At 39.0% G+C, this 16,892-nt stretch overlaps 1 protein-coding gene across 12 annotated transcripts in view; it reads left to right on the top strand.

Moving 5' to 3' along the window:
- Positions 1-16,892, top strand: part of RAPGEF2 (Rap guanine nucleotide exchange factor 2) — a 255,991-nt gene that overhangs the window by 184,432 nt on the left and 54,667 nt on the right. For all 12 annotated transcript variants that reach the window (XM_043902314.1, XM_043902316.1, XM_043902317.1 and 9 more), the window contains one exon: positions 14,941-15,072. In XM_043902314.1, coding sequence (XP_043758249.1) covers positions 14,941-15,072 — 132 coding nt within the window. The remainder of the gene's footprint in view (positions 1-14,940; positions 15,073-16,892) is intronic.

The following is a 16,892-nucleotide window of genomic DNA, read 5'->3' on the forward strand; positions in this document are numbered from 1 at the left end:
TCCTAGGTATCACGGTCCATCACATCACCTGCCCTTTAGTGTTCTCTTTATAGTACCAATGATATCTGTAATTCTTTTATTTGTTTATGATACTTAACCCTTCTTCACCTTCCACCCCGAAGCCCTCCCACCTCCAGAAGTGTCAATTCCAGGGACCAGGGCCAGTCATTGCCAAATGACAAGCTCCTAAAACTGTGCCTGGCTCATCGCAGTCAGTCAGTGAATCCCTGTTAAATAATCAAGTAGATGGATGAATCTCAACAATTCTTGAGTTCAAACTCTCTTCATCTGCCGGGTTCCTCTGTCGGAATTTATACAGACAGGAACTCAGAAAGTTTTGAGTCCATAAGTTTTGTCCTGACTTGCAGGAAATCCAGACTAAATACACTGTTTTACTATGCTTACTGTTAGCCTGGGTTTAGCATACTCTCGTCTATCTCCTTCTATTCCTTGTCTTCTGACTTTTTGCTGGCAGTCTTACCTGTAATTGCTGAAACACAGGAGTGATTGTTGAACTGGGCGGGGAGAGGCATCCTGATTCATGTTGTCTTGGCCTTCAGAGTCTTCGGCTCTAGACTAGGGTTAATAGTTCAATGATTTATGTGTTTATTCAGCAGTGACTGCATTTCAGGCTCTTTGAGGCACAGGCAAGAGTGATGGGAAGGCACGTGTGAGCCCTTCTGGACTCGCCCAGGGAAGGCTGGGGCTGGTGGAGCAGCGGCTTCTGTGAAGGGTGGTCGAGCTCTGGGTGACACGGGAGCGTCTGACAAGAACCCACCTTCAGGAGAAGGCTTCAGGAATTCGGCTGCCCTGGCTGAGGGTGTCCTGCTCGGAGAAAGGAACAACAGAGGCTGAGGAGAGAGAAACTCGGCGTGATATTTATTACTAAATAACCATAAAGAGCTTCCACGCCTAGGGTACAGAATGAGGGGCTGAGAGGAGTGTGCAAAGATCACCAGGAGAAGAGGTGGGTGTGGAGGTCAGGGGTGTGACCCTCTCCCTGCGGTAAAGAGGGTCCCTCACTGACTACCAGCCAGGGATTGGCATGATCAAGTGCGTGTTTTTCTGTCCTTTTTTAGACGTTTACTTGGTTGCAACTTGGAGAGGAGATAAAAGGGACATGAGATTGATGCAGGAAGGTGGTGTACAATGGCGTTAGTTGAAATGGGAGAATCTCTGCAAATCCCCATCAGAGGGTCTGGTGCACAGTGGGCGCTTGGCCAGTTGTCTAAGGTTTTGGTTCTGCTGAGGGTGAATTGAGGCTTTGTAACTTCTAGGCTGCGGAAGGTAAGCTGTGCATATCTGAGGATGTTTCCAGGTTGTTTATGCCGTGTGTGCGTGTGTGTGCGTGCACATGCAAGCATTAGTGACAACAGAGATTGTATGAAACTTGTAATAATATTCCCTAAGTGTATCTTCTTGATTATACAATTCTGTTTCCCCAGTTTAAACTTGGAATTAATAAATGAATATGCATACATATACACACTTAAAGGTTCAGAGAAAGTAGTTGAAGTTTCAGGCAAGTAGAAGCTTTGTAGACTACTCGATGTTGGTGTTTGTTTAGGAAGAGTGTGCTTTCTAAGACAGCTGCTCCATTGATGTTGTAAATAGATCTTTGGCTCAGACGGTAAAGAATCCACGGGCCAGGTGGGAGACCTGGGTTCGATCCCTGGGTTGGCAAGATCCCCTAGAGGAGGCCGTGGCAACCCACTCCAGTATTCTTCCCTGGAGGATCGCCATGGACAGAGGAGCCTGGAAGGCTACATCCTCTGTGGTTGCAGAGAGTCAGACATGACTGAACGACTCAGTATGGTACAGTAACTGAGAAAGGCTGGAGCGTTGAGCCAAGTGAGGGTGTTAGGAAGGAGTCTTCTTGTGAGGTCACATGTGTCCCAAACTGTTTCCTGGTCACTCATGGAATTTGCCCGGTGATACGCTGTCTGAGGTTCACCCTTCTAAGCAAACAAACAAATGAAAAAGGAAGAATGGAGGAAAGGAAAAATCTGTTAGCCTTTGTGCGATTTTGGCGGCATGTGTCTTTGCTGGCCCCAGGCAATGAGTAATGCACTGCTAAATGTTCAGTTAATTCTCCCCCAGTGCCCTCCAGACAGAGCTAAAGCAATGACATTATCTAGTGTGCCAGGGTTGACACACAAAGCCCTTGAAGATAGATGTTAAATTAAATGTCTTATCACTAAAGTCCTTGGGAATAAATGCTAAAATGAGTATCTTTATCGTTGAAGGAAAGGGAAGAACTGATAATACTAGACACATAAAATTAATACCTCCTATTTTTTGTGAGTAACTTAAGAGGGATAACGTTTAATTATTTTTTTGGTTTAAAGATTATTGTCTGGCTAGGTTGTAATATGCCTCACTGGAAAAGCCGCAGTTGTGGTTGTGTTTGAGTGAAATCTAGAAATGAACCACGAGCAGTAGAATCCGAGATATCATTTGAAATCTAGGTGGTTTCCTCTCGTGTGTGTGTGTGTGTGTGTGACATAGATATAAGAGGAACAGGGTGGGATTTTTCAGTAAATGGAGGTACGTAGCCAAGGTACCCAGAAAACGTGACTTAGAATAGATACAGCTTCACAGCTGAGTCGTTGCCATCATCCTGTCAGATGAGCTGTGAGGCCCTTGTTTGTTGATGGTCTCTTGGTACAAGTTGTAATAAACATCTTCTTTGTATTTAAGTTATGTGGAATTTACTGTTGAATGTTTCTCCAAGTGGCAATAATGTATGTCTGTGTTAACCACTTAAGGAAAATGTTGAAATTCATGATGCTGCAAGGTGAGTGCTCAGAACCTTCCAATCTTTCCATCTCACTCAGGAGGAAAGGCAACATCATTCCTGCAGCTTCCCCAAATGATGTCCCATGGCATCTCTCTCTGCCCTAATTCCCTCTGGTCTTCTTGGGGCTGGTGCTGACTTCCTAGCTGTTCCTAAACACAGCAAGGTCGCCATGCCTGTGGCTTGTGCCCTTGAAGAAGCGCCGGTTTTCACATGTGTGTCTGCAGGGCGCAGGCATTCACTCCACTTTGGTCTTTACTCTAATGACATCTTAGTAGTAAGGCCTCTCACCCTTTACATCCCATATCCTACTTTATTAATTTTCAATTTCAGTGTACTTATCTCTGTGTGATGCATTCTTACCTGTTCGATGGTCTTCCCTCCCCACCCCCACCATCCAACACCCACACACAAATGCTAGGAAATAAAGGTTTTTATGGAATCAAGGGTTTTGAATACATCCAAGTTTCTTCCTAGGGAAATTAAGTTTCATGAATTCCTATTTTTCCAAAGAATGTAGCTTATATTTCAACAGAAGTATTTTTTCCCCCCAAGCAATCAGTCTGTTCAGTGAATTTTTGAGTGCTCAAAATCAGTTGACTATAAGTAGGTGGCTTCTAGACTTAATTTTCCATTAAAGCTGTTAAGTGGTACTTTTGGAGGACAGATAATTATTTTGGAAGCCTTACATTCCCATCATGTAATATTTGCATATTGAAATTTGACCAGATATTAGTGCTCTCTGAGCCCTAGGGTGCTGAACAAACCCGAATCTATTTTATATTATTTTGGGGTCATAAGGTACCATCATACTTGGTTGATTTTGTTTTGCAGTTGCACAGAGAGCCCATTAATTTTTCATAAGATGTTTAGTAATTGTGTTCCTTTGGCTTAAGGATATATATTAGATTTCTCTCGTTTTACACAGACACAAATATATACTTTATAAATATATGAAATGTAATATATGTGTTACATGTGTAAAGTATGTGTATGTATCTGTGTGGCTTCCCTGGTGGCTCAGATGTATGTCTATATAGGTGTATGTATATTTATATAAGATATATATATGTATTACATGTATATGTGTAAGATATAAAAGGTATGTTTTGTGTGTGTGTATATGTATACGTATTTATCTAGTAAAATGGCACGTATATCTAATAAAGCAGTGTGATTAGAACGGCCCCTTGAGGAAGTAACTGAGAATGTAAAAACCAGTTTTCTCCTGTCATTGTCATATCTTTGGTCTTTCCTGGCTGTCCAGTCACCCTTCTGTCATATCAGTCTCTCTTAATCCTTGCTGAATGCAGTTCTCAGCACTGTTTGACAGTTTTCTTCACTAGCCTTTTATTATTTGTCTCCGTACACTATTCGTGAGAGCCATGCGAGCAGGGAGTTTACCTCACTTGCTGCTGTGTTAGAACGCCAGGAACAGTGCCTGGCACGCTGGCATAAAGTAGGTTTTCAGTAAATGTGTGTGACTGAGTAAAGGAACTCCAGTGTAGATTTTTATCCAAATGACACATGACACTATGAGGTCAGGGTGTTATTAGAGCCCTACCTACTTCTCCTTAGAGTTTGGAATTTCACTATGGAAGATTTTTCATAAATAAATCACACAAAAAAGTTATCACCATGTTTGTGTTTGTATGAATTCAGATAATGTGAGCCATTGTACCAAACCAAACCAAACACAAGGGTTCAAGCACAATGGAAGTTTATTCTCTGTTGCAGAGAGTCTGAAGCAGGTACTCGGGATCACTTAGTGGGCGGTTACCCTCTAAGCAGGGGTCGGGGTCCAGAGTCCAGGCCCCTCCCTCCACATGATGGCTCAGGAGTCCCGCCTTCCTGCAAAGCTCTGGTGTCTTCTGACAGAGCCTCTCATGATGCGAGGAGAAGGTCATGGCAGATCTGTGGAAACCATAAATAAGTAGGGTGTGGACACAGCATCCATTGCTTCTGCCTAGTCATCCTCCAGAGGCATGAACTCAGTTGTGAGTTGAAGAATACTTGTGGGGTAATGTCTTTAATTTTGAGTGAGGCTTTCTTGCCAATCCAACTATTACTATTTATTTTTGTTTGAAAAGAAGGCAGCTTAAGATTATCCATGGATCCCGTAGGAATCTTTTTTTTTCCTTGACTTTGAATGCTTATTTCCCTAATTCCACATTCCCATGAGCATTTTCACAGCTGGGTTAACTGCCCACACTCCCTCGGGAGCTCATCAGGGTTGTTGTCTAATTGGCCCTAGAACCTGTCTTCTGGTATCCCCAGTGGCTCCGCTTCATCTCCGGGGATCACTCCTTACAGAGCATTGATCCCACTTGGTCCTGGAAAACACGAGAACTCAAGTTTTAGTAGCTATTGATGAGTATTATCATATGGATAATCACAAATTTTGTTTAAAAATACTCCTATTAGGTTGGTTCTTGTAGTAGAAAATGAAGCTATGGTTATATTAGTGTAATGTTTTTTCTGGATGTTTTCTGTTTAAATAAGGGAGAAAGAAGATGGTTGTCAAGACTGAATTAGAATTTGGCCCCAAATGACAAATTTCTAGAGTCAAGATACAAAGTGAAAAGTGTGTACTTTTTGGAGCCCTGTACTTGGAAGCTTTGGACATGTCCCTTGAGCTATTTGAGCTTCTGTTTCTTCCAACAATAAAGTGTCGTATCTGGGCTTTTTTTATATATTAGAATAAGCAGTCTTTAGATATTCACCACATTGCTCACTATGTAATACATGAACCCCAAATAATAGTGGTGATTATTTGTAACATGAGGAGAATATGCACAAAGGAGTTGGATTTCTGTAGGTGAAATGCTACCCAGAAAGTGCTTTTTCAGTTACCTGACTCAGTGCTGACAGTTACCCTGTATTTTATTGAAAGTGTCTTAGACTAAATGATCTAGAAATTTTTTTTTTTTAATCTCTCAGAGAAAGGTGTGCTTTTCAGAAAAGGGATTATATGCTCTGTGTGTGTGTTTCAAGTGAGAATGGGGTGGCTGTAACTTGAAACCATCCTGAAGCTATGTTTCTTAACAGACAATAGGATACACAGGTTAATTAACCAATTACTTCAGTATTTCTGTGAAAGATTATATAGTTTCTTTTAGGTCCCACATAAACCTTTTCATTTTGAAAAAAAAAATGCACTTGTCTTTCAGATGACAAACTTTCAGTGATTCTGATTTATTGTAGAACTGTTCTCACTATGCCAGGTGCCTTTCTTTAAGGTGATGAAATTAGTTGACTAGCTTACAAGTGACTCTGCATGTGAGTGTGTGTATGTAGGCACACACTTTTTCTCTGATTGTCAGATGTTAGGGTTATTGTATATTAGGCAAGATTTTGTTCTGCCAGAGTTAACTACCAAAGGAGAAGTTGCTTTGGTCTCTTAAAGGCAACCTTCGGGCTGTGGACCAGTACTTCCGTCAGATCAGCAGTGGCATTATATTAGAAATAAAGTGCACAATAAATGTAGTGTGCTTGAATCATCCCAAAACTGTACCCTGCTCTCCCACCTGTGAAAAAATTGTCTTCCATGAAACCCGTCCCTAGTGCCAAAAAATTTGGGGACTGCTATCTTACATATGAGGTTCTCTCTCAGTTCATTTTACTTTTATTTTTTAAACAATGAAGTACTCTTCAATAAGGAACATAAGCAGTAATGACCTCAAACAGTGCCAGCTTGGAGTGATGTAAGGGTCTGCGGTGGAACCGGAACAGAGGAGTTACAGAATTTTCCTGTTTCACACAGATTTAATACTGATTCTTGGATATGTGATCTCAAAATTGCATACCATTTTAAAGATTAGCTTATAAATAGTAAATGATATTGTAAAGAACTTGCAGGACAAATGAAAAACCAACCTCACTTATGTTTTAAGGTATATCACATACATATTCAAAAAAATGGTGTATCTCAAAAACAATTTAGAAGGAATGAAAACTCTATTGGATGGCTCAGAAAGTGGCGTGATGTTGTTGGTATTGGAGATAAAGATGTAAAGTTTTAATTTGTTTCATGAAAATAAGAGTGAGCAATTGTTTCAGATTACTGTTTTTCTATTTGATTTTGAAATTTGCATAAGAAACGACATTCATAAATTGATATAAGCAGCCATTTGAGCATTTCATCAATATCCATGAGAGTTTTCAAGTCAACCAATAAATTAATAAGTACATTAAAGTTTAATGCTTAAGTGTATTCATTGCAGGGCCAGGCATCCAGGAATCTGTCTCTGCTATCTTTTTTACTTTACAGTCTTGATGGAAATGACTTAATTTTTCTGTATCTTATTGTTCTTTTATCTAAAATAGTCATAATACCTAGTTCGTGAGATTCTTGTAAGGATAGGGCCTGGCACACAGAAACTGGTGTATAGGTGATCTTACTGTTGGCTACTCCAGGGGAAAATGGGCCACAGCCTTACATTTTGGAAGCATGGTACTTAGATCATACACTTTCTCCTCCTAATAAAGGAATCCACTTCTCTGTTTTGAAGTGAAGTTCACACAGGTTTTCTGTTCAGTGATTTCTATCAACATCCAATAGAAAAGGCTTCTTAAAGGTATTTGCTGGGAAATATCAATCATATGACTAACAACCTTCCAATCAGCTTGCTAGTTTTAATTATTTATTTTCCTCAACAGGGATCCTAGTTGTTCTATTTGTGTTCATTGTGCTTATTTCATGAATGTAGGAATTAAGTTTTAGATTGTAATACATACCATTTTAGCCAGTGAAGTTTATGATTCATGTGTTACCAACCCTTAAAAGCATGAGTGTGGCCTTTCTGCCCTGGAAAGAGGTCTGGGTGGCCACTGCAATTCAGGAGCTAATTCTCACATACAGAAGTACATGTTTGGACAAAAAAAGTGAAATTTTAATGTATATAAACTTTAATTATTAAGTCCTATCTGTGATACCTCGCTCCAAAACATTGTTTTAATGTAGGGAGATTGCAAGTAACTTTGGGAATAAGGCATGACCACCCTTGCACCACTCCCCTCTCACCAAGAGATGTTTGTTCTAAGTGTCCTCGAGTGGTGATGTGGTAGGATGGCAAGAACCACGCAGCTTGTGTCCCGGCCAAACACACAACTGGTGTGGAGGCTTTTACGGTCAAACATAAGGGGCTTATTCACACAAAAGCACAAGCTCTCCAAGGTGCTGTCACTGCGAGAGAATTCTCAGCTATGAATGTTTGAACTTTTATACAAAAGAGTGATTGGACTGTAAGCATTATCATGACAACGAGGTTATTTACTTTGCAAAATTTAGTGTGGTAGTCTAACAGGGAGCTCTTCCATATAGATATGTGATTTGTTTTAAATGTGACATGTAAACTTTGGGGGAATATAGTAAGTAAATTACTGTATAGGTGATGTTAGGTAGGACAGTGTCAAAAATAAGCTCCCCCCCCCGCCCCCATTGAATTTGAAAACTATCTGATTTAAGATGGTGGGAAATGGCAGAGAGACTAGAAAGGGAGAGAGGCAGCTGCGGGTGGAATCTGCTGCTGCTGTTCGTCACTCAGTCACGTCTGACTTTCATGGCCCTGTGGGCTGTAGCCCACTAGGCTCCTCTTTCTGTGGAATTCTCCAGGCAAGAATACTGGAGTGGGTAGCCATTTCCTTCTCCAGGGAATCTTCCTGACCCAGGGATTGAACCCACGTCTCCTACGTCTCCTGCATTGGCAGGTGGATTCTTTACCACCGTTGCCACCTGGGAAGCCCCTAGGTTGGGGTCTACAGGTTATTTTATTTAGCCACTGGACTATGGTATTGAATATATTCATTTTACAGAAGAAAGTAAGGTGCACATAGGTTCATTAACTTGCTCATAGTTTCTTGACTTAGGAGGAAGTTGAACAGGAGATAACTCATTATATAAAATGAGGCTTATGTCTTATGAGCCTGACAGGAAGCTGGGAGAATATTAAGTTCTTACAAATTGCTAATCTTTTGGCAGGTTTCTCCACTAGATAAAAGCAGATTTTTGTAGAACTGTTCCTGTAAAGCATAGTCATACCAATGTTTTAAAATGTTTACCTGTATTTTAATGAGAAATATTATTAGATTTATTGCATTATTTTCTCATGGCCCTTTGGGGAAAGCTCTGTTTCTTGCCTTAATTTATGAACAAAAGAAATTGTGTACTGTGCAGGAGTCTTTCTCTTTGGTTTTTTGCAATACTGGTAATGGATGACATATTATTCAAGGATAAGTCCTGGGTCTAGAGCATGTCTTAATGGGATATGAGAGGTAAAAGTGATTTCTCATGAATAATATTCAGCGTCCAAATGCTCACTTTTTCTGGTGTTCTTAAGTACTATGAATTATAGAAATAAAAGTTGACCATAGTATAAAGTGGTCTTAAAACTGAGCTACCACATATTATTCCTGCCTATTTAAACTGTGTGTAGAAATAGATCAGAGTGTGTCAGAACTCAGTGTTAGATCAGTTTTGGTAAAAGAAAAACTATATGTAAGTGTGTGTGTCTGTATATATACATACACACACAAAGAAAATATAACTTGCTTTTTAAATTTTATTATTATTATCATCATTATTTTTGGCTGCACCGTGCAGTATGCTGTATCTTTGTTCCCCAACCAGGGATCGAACCCATGCTCCCTGCTGTGGAAGCATGGAGTCTTAACCACTAAATTGCCAGGGAAGTCCCAATATGACTTGATTTGAAAGCACAGCTTGAGTCCTACTGTGGGTGAGGTGCAGTGTTTGGAGCTGGGTGATGACTGGCCACTGTGGCCCTTTCTGGGAGCAGCTCAGTACCTGCTGGCATCTGGACTGGATTCCAGCCACAGGAATCTGGAGCTGGGGGGGACCCTGTGTCTCCCCGAGTCTGCATGGGGTAGTATATGGCTGACTTACCACTCTGCTAGTTTCTGAGTGCCAGGCCATCCTCTCTGCTTTATACCCGGTCATTCACTTAATCCTCACAACACAAGTTTTCCATAAATGAATGAATGAATGGAAAATATAGGAGACTGTATTTTCACTAACTCCCCAGGAAAAAAAAAGGGGAATATGTTCACGGATATACCATCTCCTCCCCACACAGCTTGAAAATGTGAGCATGAACAGCACTCACAGAACTCCAGTGATGATCTGGGAGACAACATTCATTTGGGTAATTTCTTGAGGATACAGCTTACATGAAGCTGCCCTATAGCTCAGTGGTAAAGAATCCACCTGCAATGCTGGGGATGTGGCAGGAGCCGTGAGTTCGATGCTGGGTGGGGAAGATCCTCTGGAGAAGGAGATTGTAACCCACTCCAGTATTCTTGCCTGGATAATCCCATGAATAGAGGAGCCTGGTGGGCTACAGTCCATGGGGTCGAAAAAGAGTTGGACACAACTGAGCGACTAAACAACGAGAAGTTTGTAGTCAGTGAGGATAATACTTATTAGGTGGTGTTGTTAACTCGAGATGAACTGCCATGGAGGATTGGATAGATTCTGACAATTGCTCCAAACCTTGTGTGTTGTGTTGTAACTACTTTTTGAAATAAAGTGATTCTGGGATTAGTTGGGGACATTTTTAGTTACGTAAGTTTCAACTGATGGTGACAGTGTATTTTTTGTTTTGTTTTGAACTATTGGATTTCTCGGCAGCCCGTAAAACTCTATTATGTTTCTGTTACGTATCCAGGGATACACTGACTCTTTCTTGTAGAGATGGAAAACATGAACATAAGAATTTATTTCTGGGAAAGAAGGAGGGGGAAGAAGGGTAAAACCCTAGTCTCTACTATGTTAGCACAACTTTGGGTAGTTTTACCAATTCAGCAAAGTATTTATTCAGTGATGTCAGAGATTTCAGTTCTTACTCTCTCATTTCATTTATGTTCAAAACAGAGTTCATTCAGTAGCTTGTGATTTTATAAATGCCGATCATTACGTTAATAAATAAATCAAAGACTATCAAACGCCTGTTCATATATGAGCCTGAAGTCTTCTGTAACACTTCTTACTTAAACCTAATTGTTAGAGCCTCCCTGTTTCTCCAGAAAAAAAGACAACAAGTTCTTAAATAATTGATACATGGATTTTGCAAAACTATGATTTATATTAAGTTTATGCTTACTTTATGCATTTAAGAATCTGATTTAAATACATATTACCATTCCTATTTCTTATGTAATTAATAGTGTTTATGGTTAAACTATGATTCAGTCATTTGTCTGACACTACAATTGTGATTCACAAGTGCCATTTTTTAGGAATATAGATTACTTGGTCCAGGAAAAATTTGACTGGTAATGTATTCATATAATCAAATATTAAAAATATATATAAATAGATTCCTTTGAACTTCGTTCTTAATGAATTGCTATTAAATATATTGATATTAAGGTCAAAATGTGTAAAACCCATTTACTTTTTATTTAATTTTATTCAGGTAACTACTGTGTGTAGTTCCAGCTTCAAAACTTTTCTTATTTTTTAAACAGAATTTCTGTGATAAGTGGTGACTAAAGTCATAAGATAATTCGCAACCTCATTTTAATCTGAAATTTGACTGAATAGCATAGTGACAGTAATTTAAGTAGGCCCTGGATCAAGCCTAGAAAAGCTAGGAATAAATTAATCTTTTATTTTTGGCATGTTATCCTTTTTTTTTTTTTGGTGTGATTTACTCAAACAGGGAGTTCCTATCTCCCAAGGTTCAGGTGTCACGCTTTTGCCCTGAGGATGAAACGTGGGTGTTTGTACCCATGTTTGCCCCCTGCCTCCTAGTTCCCATCTGGTTTGTTTTCCTCTGAAAAACCCATTTTCTCCATGCCTGGACTCGGGCATCTAGTCTGTTGGTTGTGTGGCTGGGCCCCATCTGTGTATTTTAGACTCTTCCCTTATGGGAACAGTCTCCACACTCCTCCCATTCCATAACCTTGGCTGATGTGTCCTGTCAGTAACATTTAATCATGAGACTGTTATCCCTGTCTATGGGAAAACATTTAAAGCCTTCTCACACATGACTTCCCTGATAGCTTAGTTGGTAAAGAATCCACCTGCAATGTGGGAGACCCCGGTTCGATTCCTGGGTTGGGAAGATCCACTGGATAAGGGATAGGCTACCCACTCCAGTATTCTTGGGCTTCCCTGGGGGGTCAGCAGGTAAAGAATCTACCTGCAATGCGGGAGACCTGGGCTGGAAAGATCTCCTGGAGAAGGGAACGGCTATCCACTCCAGTGTCCTGGCCTGGAGAATTCCATGGACTATTCCATGGGGTCACAAAGAGTCGGACACAACTGAGCAGCTTTCACTTTTTCAAACATAACATCTATTGTACTATAAAGAAATAGTTAATGCTGTAGCTTATATTCATTTATATTCATTAATGAGTTTAATATCATTTCATTGTCTGCATAGAACAGAAGTGGTGGTGGGGAGAGGAAAAGCCATGTTTAGAAAACTATGATTTATTTTTCTCTTGTGTATGACACCTACTGCAATGACTTTTAGGGTAGCAGAAGTTACCTTTGGAATTGGGGGTGTCTTATTTACCTTGGTATTTCCTGTCCCCAACAGAGGGTCTGACATAGCAGGTGCTCAGTAAGTCTTTACAAAGTAGAATCGAGTTACGCATGGAAGTATTTCTTCTTTCCTCTTTACATGGTCTTTTTGGTTCTTAGCCTGACAAAGCCACATAATTCTGCTTCTTGTGGCTGTAAGTGAACGTAGATGAATAGATTGCAGAGTGTCTCTGCTGCTAGCTTCAGAGCTCAAGCCCCCTGGTGCTCTCCTCATGGTGCATTTAGTCAGGAGACACGACCAACTGGTGGACACTGAAATGAAGCGTGTCCTATGAGACTGGAATAAATAACTGTCTAGTGAGTAAAAAAGTTCGTTAGATGGATACATCTTTATTTGACATATTCAAGTTAATTTTTAAAAAGTCACACTGTGTGACACATGTTAACCTGAGTCATCTCTGTAAAAGACAATCAATAAAAATCAGTTTATTGTTCTGTAATTGCATGTATTGAGTAATGCCTTTTAAAGTCACTGAGCCACTTAGTCACATTTCTTCAGGTGCGTTTTGTGGTGAGTGACTGCATTAAACGAAGTGTAGCCAGGGTGATGAAGGGGATTTATCTTGCAGATATCCTGCATTATGGATAAAATAAATAACTTCTCGATTTAGGAATTTTTGCATATCTATTCTTTGCTGGGAAACTGTTATTTTCCAAATTTTATCTATTTCACATTTTCAATTATCGGGTAAAAAAGCATTCATAGTGAAACATACATCATTTTTGCAACGATTTCACACATTTGTATAAACATCTCACTTCTCTGAGCTTCTATAGCATATGTCTTTTTATCTGTTTATTTGGCATCTGTTTATATGCCCCTTAATAAATTTATGTTTAAATCTCTTTGTATATTTTGTCTCCCATGATGTTAAAAAATACAATTTCTATGCAGACTATTAAATGTTTTTTTTCTGAAGAGATAGAATTTTTTTTTTAATTTTTCAACTTTTTATATGATTTAGAGGTTACTTTCCATGTGCAGTTATTACACAATATAGGCTACATTCCCCATGTTGTACAATACATCCTTGAGTCTGTCTTACACCCAGTAGTTTGTACCTCCCTCTCTTCCACTCCTCTGGTTCCCTGCCCCTCCGCCCCACCACTGGTAACCACTGGTTTCTTCTCTGTATCTGTGAGTCTGCTGCTTTTTTTGTTGTATTCACTAGTTAGTTATGCTTTTTAGAGTCCACATGTAGGTGATACTATACCACTTTTGTCCTTCTCTGTCTGACTTATTTCACTGAGCGTAACGCCATCCAAGTCCATCCATGTATTATGTACTATTATATACCATAATCTGCTTACTAAGTCAGGTCTGAATGGTGGTGGGTATAGATACACTGTACCCCTCTGTTTGGAACCCCAGGTATGAACCTCGTTGATCCTTGCCATGAACCTACATCACCTCCCCTGTGAAGAAATAGCATCTTGGTTTTGGAAGGAGAGAAGGGTAGAGGATCCCAAAAGAGAAGGGAGTGTTGCCAAGGCAAACTCTTACTTGAGTTTTATTTTAACAGTTAGTCTTTATTATTCAGTGGCCAGATAGGATCGATTTGCCAGCAGGAAAGAGAGATACCAGCGTGCATGGTGTCAGCTAACATATATTTTGAAATATCAGGTTTATTATTGATCAGTAGTTTGTGTCATATTATAGATAAACAGCACCCGTTTTGAATTCAAAAGAATTAATAATAACTTAACAGGAGTCTAAGATTTTACAGGGAGCATTTTCTTAGCATTTCATTCACTGACTAGCACATAGTAAGAGGAACAGGGCTCCGTAAATATTTGTTGAATGGGTAAATGTGTGAATGTTTCCTTTTTCAGTGCATTTTCTCTGCTATATGGGGAGTGGTAGAAACGTTTGAGGAATGCTTAGTAAATCTGTTCAATAGATGCAGTTTGTATTTGAAGTTTAATCATGAACAAGTAGAATCTTGATTTTTATGTGTTTGTGTAGAGATAGATAAATGTTGTCCATAACCTTCTCGATAGATAAATGTTGTCCATAACCTTCTCGATTCTGCATTCTCTGGGTTGATTCTGCGTTCTCTGAGAACATTCTTTTCTGTTTTCTCCATAGTGCCTGCATAGTTACTTGTGTAACCATACACTCCCTCAGTTCTAAGATCCTCATCTTTTTAACCTTTAAATGTCATTGGGGCATACATGAACCTCAAATCTGTTTTCTTATTTAGGCTGTCTCTTGCCACAAAGTTGCATTTGTGCTGGCTGACAAATAGTAGTAGACTAATTTGCTCATTGATGTATAATTTGAAAATTATAGCCCATTGGATTCAGTACTTACCAAGTTAATCGTAAGCACTAAACCCACCTATTTAAGCATTGAATTGAGTATGATTTAAGGCTCATTGAATGCCCTTAAACTTAATTTTGTGATTTTTGGTAAATGGGTCAGTGTTTAGTAATTGTGAACTTAAAAAATGAAGGAACGTCATAGTACTTTTGGCTCAATGGTGTGAAGTGGAGTATAATATGATTTTTAAATGTCTTCTTAGAGTTCTTGATTCCAGTTGTAACGTGGTGTCTCCTGCTCCTTCCCCAGCTCCCTGCAGATTTCACAAAGCTACACCTCACTGACAGTCTCCACCCACAGGTGACACACGTCTCCTCCAGCCACTCAGGATGTAGCATCACTAGTGACTCTGGAAGCAGCAGTCTTTCTGATATCTACCAGGTAGGAAGGCATTTCCGTATCATTCGCTTCATTTTCATGTATTCTAAGGAGTTCTGTGATTCTTCATTGACAGAATCTATAAGGTAAAGATATGTGTTTATATTATATGTGCACAAGTGGACATAAATGTTAATGTTTATGCTTCACACAGACATACAGTATGTTGTACATTTGCTTTAGGAAGTCAGATTACAGTCTGATTGTATTTGCCTCTACTAGGACCTATTACCAGAATTTTAAATAGAGTGGTCTCAATGGAAATGTTTCCCTTGACTAAAATATTAGTAAATATTTTACTAATTTGACTATAGACATACTCGGTTTATGCTTCCTTCTTGACTAGAATTGTAGGGGGATACATCATTATTATGCTTCCATACTAAGTTTTTCTTAATAAAGCCTTGGGTATGACAAAAGGAAGAGATTATTAAGATTGGATCACTGAATTATTTTTCTTGTGTTATTTTTATTAACTGTAGATTTGGTTATTTGTTTAAAATGAATTCTTATGATACTGATGGATAGGAAAGAAACTAGAACTATGGAATTTCAAAAACATTTTCAAAGCAAAACAATTTTAATTTTCAAGGAAGAGTTCACTTGCTTAGAAAATGCAAATTTAGGAAAAGTGACTAAAATAGGCAAAAAAAAAAAATGGTCCTTTTTTTGGTAGTCTCTCAGTACATACAACTAATATGAAATTTTGGATGGTTTCGGACAAAAGAACATAATACGTACTTACCTTACAAAGTGTAATTTTTGTCTCCTTAGGAATTGTGATATGAGATGGCCATAAAAGAACTTTTCTTGGAAACCTTATAGTTGATGTATTCAAACAGTGCTCAGTTTCTATTTAAAAAAAAAAAAAAAAAACTTAACTAAAAGTAACTAAACAGAATACTGTCAGGGCAAAACATTTCTTTTTAAGTCTTAAATTTAGTAGATCTTAGAAAATTAATTTTCTTTTCAGGACACACTAGGTACCCACTTTTCTATAATTCAGAAGTGTTGTAGAGAGCTCATGGACTAGTAAGTGAAAGTCACAAATGCAGTTATTTGCAGATTCTTGGCTGATTATGAACTTTTAAAAAAAATTTACAATAAGAAATGTAATTATCTGACTCTAACTTTTCAAACTTCTACTTTGATGCATTGTATGTTAACTTGTAATTAAATCTTTCAGAAGTAATTTCATTTTCATTCCCCACTTCCCCCCATAATACCTATTTTTAGAAGTTGATTTTTTTTTAAATGTTTATTCAAGAGTATCCCTTACAATAGAACAATGACCAGTGTAAGTAAAAGTCTTGCTTTGGCTTGTGTTATTTAAAACATCATGATAGAGCCTTCGCCTTCTACACTTTGAGATGATCGTACACTTTGAAGATCTGTAGTAAGAACACAGGTTGAGATCATAGAAGTTTCTCCTGTTTTCTTCAGGTATAGTATCAGCCTGAACAGAGCACCTAGAAGGTCAATTTATAATTAAGAATGAAGTGAGTTGTCTATATACTTTATGGAGGCATGTTCTGAGGGGAACTTCAGCTTTACATGTTATTACCTTAGGTAGGGTGGGAAAAGGTGTGAAGAGATTCTTGATGGTATTTCTGCTGCCTCCCCCACCCCCCATTCCCCCATTAAGAATGTCTGAAGATCCAGACCATGGTGAGAACTCCACCTTGCTCTGAGGGGGTTGGTGTTTACAGCTTGCAGTTCGACTTTATTTTGGGATGTAGCTGGAAAAGGAGACTCCTGTGTATTTTGATTTATTTTTGTTGAGTTTCAAGGCCATTCATTTCAAACTTGATGACAGGCATGTA

Source organism: Cervus elaphus, chromosome 5, assembly GCF_910594005.1.
Source record: "Cervus elaphus chromosome 5, mCerEla1.1, whole genome shotgun sequence".
Taxonomy (NCBI): Eukaryota; Metazoa; Chordata; class Mammalia; order Artiodactyla; family Cervidae; genus Cervus; species Cervus elaphus.